Source organism: Mandrillus leucophaeus, unplaced genomic scaffold (genome assembly GCF_000951045.1).
Source record: "Mandrillus leucophaeus isolate KB7577 unplaced genomic scaffold, Mleu.le_1.0 Scaffold380, whole genome shotgun sequence".
Taxonomy (NCBI): domain Eukaryota; kingdom Metazoa; phylum Chordata; class Mammalia; order Primates; family Cercopithecidae; genus Mandrillus; species Mandrillus leucophaeus.
The window spans coordinates 1,330,293-1,337,999 of record NW_012104032.1 but is presented as its reverse complement, the minus strand read 5'-3'; the positions used below and the strand labels follow the sequence as shown (position 1 = coordinate 1,337,999).

At 55.8% G+C, this 7,707-nt stretch overlaps 1 protein-coding gene across 1 annotated transcript in view; it reads left to right on the top strand.

Annotated features, from left to right (window-relative positions):
- MYH7 (myosin, heavy chain 7, cardiac muscle, beta) overlaps window positions 1-7,434 on the top strand; it is a 22,449-nt gene extending 15,015 nt beyond the window's left edge. The window contains exons 26-39 of the mRNA XM_011990714.1: window positions 2-247; window positions 491-617; window positions 801-919; window positions 1,687-1,883; window positions 2,405-2,588; window positions 2,862-3,027; window positions 3,188-3,312; window positions 3,869-4,177; window positions 4,368-4,571; window positions 4,694-4,819; window positions 4,928-5,203; window positions 6,069-6,164; window positions 6,278-6,412; window positions 7,303-7,434. Of these exons, the coding sequence (XP_011846104.1) occupies window positions 2-247; window positions 491-617; window positions 801-919; window positions 1,687-1,883; window positions 2,405-2,588; window positions 2,862-3,027; window positions 3,188-3,312; window positions 3,869-4,177; window positions 4,368-4,571; window positions 4,694-4,819; window positions 4,928-5,203; window positions 6,069-6,164; window positions 6,278-6,412; window positions 7,303-7,320 (2,328 nt within the window). The 3' untranslated portion in view covers window positions 7,321-7,434. The remainder of the gene's footprint in view (window position 1; window positions 248-490; window positions 618-800; window positions 920-1,686; window positions 1,884-2,404; window positions 2,589-2,861; window positions 3,028-3,187; window positions 3,313-3,868; window positions 4,178-4,367; window positions 4,572-4,693; window positions 4,820-4,927; window positions 5,204-6,068; window positions 6,165-6,277; window positions 6,413-7,302) is intronic.
- Window positions 7,435-7,707: the final 273 nt, after the last annotated feature.

The window sequence follows — 7,707 nt, the reverse complement described above, 5'->3', positions numbered from 1 at the left end:
GATCGAGATGAACAAGAAGCGCGAAGCCGAGTTCCAGAAGATGCGGCGGGACCTGGAGGAGGCCACGCTGCAGCACGAGGCCACGGCCGCCGCCCTGCGCAAGAAGCACGCTGACAGTGTGGCAGAGCTGGGCGAGCAGATCGACAACCTGCAGCGGGTGAAGCAGAAGCTGGAGAAGGAGAAGAGCGAGTTCAAGCTGGAGCTGGACGACGTGACCTCCAACATGGAGCAGATCATCAAGGCCAAGGCAGGCTCTGCTCAGCCTCCCCTCCTCCAATTTCCTCCTCCCACCTCCACTTTCTGCCCCTTGTCGTTTGTCTTGCTTCATGGTTCATTTTCCCACTTCCCTTCCTCTGCCTGGTTCTCCCATCCCCTTCTTCCTTCCACACCTTCCTCTTCCTTTCTCCTTTAGTTGCACCCCTTACACTCCCTTCATTTGCATCCCTCTCCACCCCCAACATCCATCATATAACTCTCCTTCCCTTCTCAGGCTAACCTGGAGAAGATGTGCAGGACCTTGGAAGACCAGATGAATGAGCATCGGAGCAAGGCGGAGGAGACCCAGCGTTCTGTCAATGACCTCACCAGCCAGCGGGCCAAGCTGCAAACGGAGAATGGTGAGCCCAGAGCAGGGTCTCCATGGATCCTACCACAGTCTCCCCAACCTCCTGAGCCGCTCCAGCCTCCCGCACACACCAATACATGCATACAGAGACACAGAGTCTCTCCAAAGAATGGGGCCTGAGGGTTAGGGGAGGAGGTGGGGATAGGAGTACTGATCTAGAATGGTACTTCCCCAGGTGAGCTGTCCCGGCAGCTGGATGAAAAGGAGGCACTGATCTCCCAGCTGACCCGAGGCAAGCTCACCTACACCCAGCAGCTGGAGGACCTCAAGAGGCAGCTGGAGGAGGAGGTTAAGGTAAGGGCTAGACTCCGGCCACCTGGCCCAAGCAAGGAGCACACTGACTAGCCTTGCGTTGACATCACTTCCCTTCCCAGGAATAAGGCTGGCTATAGACAAATTGTTCTCCAAGAATTCTAAAAAGAAATCATAGCCCAAACCCTACCACATGCCATCTACTCCCCAGGCTGAGGCCCTCTGCTTTTGCTGCATCCCTGGGCGGGAGGCAAGGTGTGAGAAGGAGGAGAGGAAATGAGCTAGGGAGGCATGAGATGGCTTTGCCTAGGCACAGCAAGGGGATGTAAGGACTGCACAAATGGGTCCTGGGATTCACAGGGCAACCTGCAACCTGGAGAAAGAAATTAAACTGGAGCCTATTCCTAGCACTTTGGTGGTCTCATGAAAAAGGAGAAAGAACATGAGTTTTAAAAAACACCAGGGTTCAATACTAACCTGCCTCTTACAGCTCAGTGATCTTGGGGAAGTCCCCCAACCTTTCTGAGCCTGTTTCCCTCTCCCCAACCAGGTAAAATGGCAGCGGTGATGACCATGTCTGGTGTGGGGAGAAGCTCAGGGCCAATGGCCACGAAGCTTTTCTTAAATAGTTCACTGCCATATTGGCATTATTTGTTATTAGCAAACAGTAAACCATGCTAGGTCCACCAGGGGTTTGGACATAGATGAGGCCAAGGGACGATGTTGACATTGGGGTGAGGAGAAGGGCAAGGGTGGGGTTGCTTTATGGAGAAAGCTGAGCCCACCTCCTGGTGCCCATGCCTCCCCAGGCGAAGAACGCCCTGGCCCACGCACTGCAGTCAGCCCGGCATGACTGTGACCTGCTGCGGGAGCAGTATGAGGAGGAGACGGAGGCCAAGGCTGAGCTGCAGCGCGTCCTGTCCAAGGCCAACTCGGAGGTGGCCCAGTGGAGGACCAAGTATGAGACGGATGCCATTCAGCGGACTGAGGAGCTTGAGGAGGCCAAGTGAGTTCCGAGCAGCCTGACTTCTGGCTGAGGCCCCGTTGCAGGCAGGACTTGGCCCAGCCCCAGCCTCAGCAGATCCTACACAGGAGATGCTTAGCTAGTGTTTGACAACATAGGAGGACTCTGTTCCGGCCCCACCTCCTTCTCCTCTCAGGGAAGCTTTTTGCTCGAATTATGTTTCTGATCCGAATATAAGACGAACAAAAGGTTTGTCTGAGGGCAGAGTGCTTCCGTCTGGGGCAGGGCACTGTGGCAGGGAAAGAGTGGGGAGGGCTGAGGAAACCCATACTTCCTCCATGTCCACAGCCCAGAGGCTGGCCCAGGGTCAGAGGGTGCCTTTGTCTCCACACCCTTCTGGGATCCTCTGCCTGCCATTCTCAGCCCCTGGGACCTATCCTCAGGCTTCTCCAGCTACACTTCTGAGTTTTCAAGGATTGTCTTCTGGAAGGCTCATATTGTTTCTTCTTGTCCCCATCCACACCCTCCATCCTCCCCACCCTCTCCCACCTTCCCCTGGGCAGGAAGAAGCTGGCCCAGCGGCTGCAGGATGCCGAGGAGGCCGTGGAGGCTGTTAATGCCAAGTGCTCCTCACTGGAGAAGACCAAGCACCGGCTACAGAATGAGATTGAGGACCTGATGGTGGACGTGGAGCGCTCCAATGCTGCTGCTGCAGCCCTGGACAAGAAGCAGAGGAACTTCGACAAGGTGGGCCCTGGGTGAGGGCTGCAGCCAGCATGCAGGGCAAGGGGACGTGAGGGGTTCAGTGCGAGGCCAGAGCCATCCTCCTTGGAGGCTGGGGAGGAGGGCAGGGCTGAGCCCAGGCTCGGGGCCAGGGACAGATCTTGGACATGGGGCTGAGGCCAGAGCTGTCCCCTTTGAAGGCGGGGGAGGAGGGCTGAGCCCAGGCAGGTCCTGAGACAGACCCTGGACATGGGGCTGAGGCTGGGGGGCTGAAGACTGAGCCATGTTCCTGGGCAGATCCTGGCCGAGTGGAAACAGAAGTATGAGGAGTCACAGTCGGAGCTGGAGTCCTCACAGAAGGAGGCTCGCTCCCTCAGCACAGAGCTCTTCAAGCTCAAGAACGCCTATGAGGAGTCCCTGGAGCATCTGGAGACCTTCAAGCGGGAGAACAAGAACCTTCAGGGTGTGCTGGGGGCCCGAGAGGCTGGGGAGGGGCTGCACTGGCAGTGTCCCCATATGGTGCCACCCAGGGGCTCCAAGAGGGGTCTGGGCAAAGAGGCATGTCCCTCCAACTCCACTGGACCTCAGCAGCCCTCAACCAAGTTACCGTGTTCCCCACACAGAGGAGATCTCCGACTTGACTGAGCAGTTGGGTTCCAGCGGAAAGACTATCCATGAGCTGGAGAAGGTTCGAAAGCAGCTGGAGGCTGAGAAGCTGGAGCTGCAGTCAGCCCTGGAGGAGGCCGAGGTGTGTGTGTGTGCAGGGCATGGGGTGCAGGGAGCTGAGCTTCAGGCTTTTGGTCCCTGTTCTCATCCCCCGCTTTGTCTGCTTTGTTCACTGTCCCATCCCCAGAGCCTAGGACAGAGCCTGGCACATAGTAGGCACTCAATGAAGATTTGTGGAGTAAATGAATGACTAGTCACTGAACTCCCTTCATATAAACATTTTACCCGTTGCATCTTAGCCGAGTTTCCCATTTCCACACACCTCCCGGTTCCCACCTCTGCCTGCCTGTTTTCTTTTATACTCTATACCTGATTGCCTCTGTTTCCTTGGCAACACCTTTCTCTTCATTTCCCTCCTTGTCTTCATAGCTAGCTCTCCCCTGTGAGGGCCTGAATCACCTTTCCTTAGGTTTATTTTTATTTTCTCTTAGATTCTCTTTTCCTCCACGTCCTGCATCTTTGACTGAACCACTTACACCACTCTTGAACTCACTTTGTATCCGTGATTAGTGAACAGATCCCCACCCTGCCCTGTGCCCTGACTGTCTGCCTGCATCCCCTCCCCCACCCCTTCCCAGGCCTCCCTGGAGCACGAGGAAGGCAAGATCCTCCGGGCCCAGCTAGAGTTCAACCAGATCAAGGCAGAGATTGAGCGGAAGCTGGCAGAGAAGGACGAGGAGATGGAACAGGCCAAGCGCAACCACCTGCGGGTGGTGGACTCGCTGCAGACTTCCCTGGACGCAGAGACACGCAGCCGCAACGAGGCCCTGAGGGTGAAGAAGAAGATGGAAGGAGACCTCAATGAGATGGAGATCCAGCTCAGCCATGCCAACCGCATGGCCGCTGAGGCCCAGAAGCAAGTCAAGAGCCTCCAGAGCTTGCTGAAGGTACACAGGGGGAGAAGGTCCCCTCACCCGGAGGGGACTGGCCTCCACGTGGCCTGAAGAAGCAGTGGTGTCTCAACACAGGCACCAGATTCCTCCTGACCCTGGGTCACTGCAGGGACCTCTGACAGGTGCCCTCGGTGAAGGGCACCGAGGCTGGCTCCCCACTCATGCCCACTCTCCTGATCCTCAGGACACCCAGATTCAGCTGGACGACGCGGTCCGCGCCAACGACGACCTGAAGGAGAACATCGCCATCGTGGAGCGGCGCAACAACCTGCTGCAGGCTGAGCTGGAGGAGCTGCGTGCCGTGGTGGAGCAGACAGAGCGGTCTCGGAAGCTGGCAGAGCAGGAGCTGATTGAGACCAGCGAGCGGGTGCAGTTGCTGCATTCCCAGGTGAGCGGCTCCCCTGCTCATTCCTGAAGAGAGTACAGACTGGGACTCAGCAAGCAAGGCTTGAGAGCTACGCATAGATGCTCAATGCTTTTCGTGCTCTGCCCACCCCTCCCCCAACCCAGAACACCAGCCTCATCAATCAGAAGAAGAAGATGGATGCTGACCTGTCCCAACTGCAGACTGAAGTGGAGGAGGCAGTGCAGGAGTGCAGGAACGCCGAGGAGAAAGCCAAGAAGGCCATCACAGATGTGAGTGCCTCCCTCCACCCACCCGATCCAGATGTGTCTCTCCGTGGGCTGGGGCGTGAGTGTGTGAGGACTTGACCAGACCATGTGCCACCTCTCTGCTGCACACAGGCCGCCATGATGGCAGAGGAGCTGAAGAAGGAGCAGGACACCAGCGCCCACCTGGAGCGCATGAAGAAGAACATGGAGCAGACCATTAAGGACCTGCAGCACCGGCTGGACGAGGCCGAGCAGATCGCCCTCAAGGGCGGCAAGAAGCAGCTGCAGAAGCTGGAAGCGCGGGTGCGGGAGCTGGAGAATGAGCTAGAGGCAGAGCAGAAACGCAATGCGGAGTCTGTGAAGGGCATGAGGAAGAGCGAGCGGCGCATCAAGGAGCTCACCTACCAGGTGCGGCGGGCGGTGACTCCAGGCAGAGCCCTGACACCATGACCACGGTGACAGCCAGCTAAGGAGAATGAAGAGTTTGCTCTTAGCCTCTTCCAGGGCGAGGGTGGGAATGCAGCCCCCATTTCACTTTGCCTAGCCCTACCCCACCCTGAATGTCCCCTAGCTCAGAGGTCAGTCTCTGAGCCTCCTGGCCTGAGCTCCATCTCAACACCCACCCTCAGCCCATCCCCAGGAGACACACACAGAATTCCAGACAAAGCTCACCTAGCACAGCTCACCAGCGTCACCCCCAACAGACACCAAAAACACATCAATCCCATTCAAACAAGCATCAAAACTTTTCCATTACCCAAGGCAGTGTGGACTCTAGCTTTCCGAGGTGTTTTCTAGAATCAGACTCTGAATTAGAATTTGTTTCTTTTCCAATCCAGGATGTCACCATCCCTCTAAGCACACTTTGTCCTTAACCTAGATTAAGTCAGTGTCATCTGCATTGCAGCCCAGGAAATTCCATCATACTCATAGCCCCAAAGTCACTCCCAGCACATGCTGAGGTCCAGAGCAGGGGAATTTATTCTCCATGGGGTCCCCGGACCCTGAAAAACCTGCTCCCTGGAGCACTGCACACACACAATTTTGTGCATAGTTTCAGGAGTCCCACTAGTTCTTTGGACTTCTTCCTGGTACAGATCATTTAAAATATTTACACCTATCAGGTAAGAAATTATAAGGAGAATTCAAGTGTTCAGTGAGGATCAGAAAGTAGAATTGGGTCAGGATGTCAGATGAAGCAGGGCAGGGCAGAGGGGATGCTACTTTCTATGACTGTGCCATCTTCACCCCCTGCCTATCCTCTGGCCCCCAGACGGAGGAGGACAGGAAAAACCTGCTGCGGCTGCAGGACCTGGTGGACAAGCTGCAGCTAAAGGTCAAGGCCTACAAGCGCCAGGCCGAGGAGGCGGTGAGTGACCCTGATGGGGACTAGGTCCAGGGGTGGCATAGGAGAGCTCGTCCCCCAAGCCAGAGGTCAGAGAACCCAGGCCCCCTCTCACCTCATGCTCCCACCTCCCGCAGGAGGAGCAAGCCAACACCAACCTGTCCAAGTTCCGCAAGGTGCAGCACGAGCTGGATGAGGCGGAAGAGCGGGCGGACATTGCCGAGTCCCAGGTCAACAAGCTGAGGGCCAAGAGCCGTGACATTGGCACCAAGGTGGGTCCCTCCTCTGGGCTTTGCTAGTCACCCCCACAGCAGGCATACCCAGACAGAGCACCCTCAAACCAGGGATGCTTCCTTTTCATTTATTCCACACAATTGAACCACACAACCCCAGAGGCCAAGGTAATTGGTAATTCAGTTCTGTGTGATTTCTAAGATTCTCCCAGCTCCAACTTTTTTTTTTTTTTTTTTTTTTGAGACCGTGTCTCACTCTACCACCCAGGCTGGAGGGCAGTGGCACAATCTCGGCTCACTGCAACCTCCGCCTCCCAGGTTCTCCTGCCTCGGCCTCCCAAGTAGCTGGAATTATAGGCATGTGCTACCATGTCTAGCTAATTTTTGTATTTTAGTAGAGATGCAGTTTCACCATGTTGGCCAGGCTGTTCTTGAACTCCTGAGCTTGTGATCCGCCTGCCTCAGCCTCCCAAAGTACTGGGATTACAGACATGAGCCACCACTCCCAGCTCAGCTCTAAGTTTCAGTGGCTCTGGGAATTTCAGCCCTAGGGTGGTCTGCCATCCTAGAAGACCCTAATTTATATACAACCTGTATATCCCAATTTTCCCCCAACTGCTAGTTTCCAGTTCCCTCCCACCTAATTTTGTCCTACAATCTTGTAACTCAAACCTAAAATGAACATCCCAGAGAACCCCCTTGTTCTCGCCCAGGCAACTTCCCTCTGGCCAACCCCAGAACCCTACCCTGCAGAACTTGCCCCCTGCACATCGATCTCTAGAAACACATCTGCTGCTGCCACAGGGGCTTCCACCTGCCCACACAGCAGGCCTCCACCATCAGACCCCTCTCACGTTTCTTTCCAGTGCCCCATCCCTGCCCAATACCATCTCTCTAAGGACTAATTGGACTTTATTTCCTTTCAAAAGGGCTTGAATGAGGAGTAGCTTTGCCACATCTTGATCTGCTCAGCCCTGGGGGTGCCAGCGAAGCCCCATCCTGGAGCCTGTGTAATAGCTCCTTGGGAGGAAGCAGAATAAAGCAATTTTCCTTGAAGCCAAGATCCTGACTCCAGACTCTTCTTCACTGCCCTGGGGACCCGGGGGTGGGGTCTGGACTAGGGGAGGTGGAAATGCAGGAGAGAGGGGGAAAATTCAAAGGCCTGGCCTAGGAGGGCTTCCTGGAGCAGCACTGAAACCCCCTTTCACTTCCTCCAAACCAGCCAAATGCAGCAGAGGCGACACCTCTCCTCCCAGCCTTCTCTCCAGTCCAGCTGGGATTTAAAGATTTAGGGAGACCCCTAAAGTTCACCTAGAGCGCCCTGAGCCCATCTA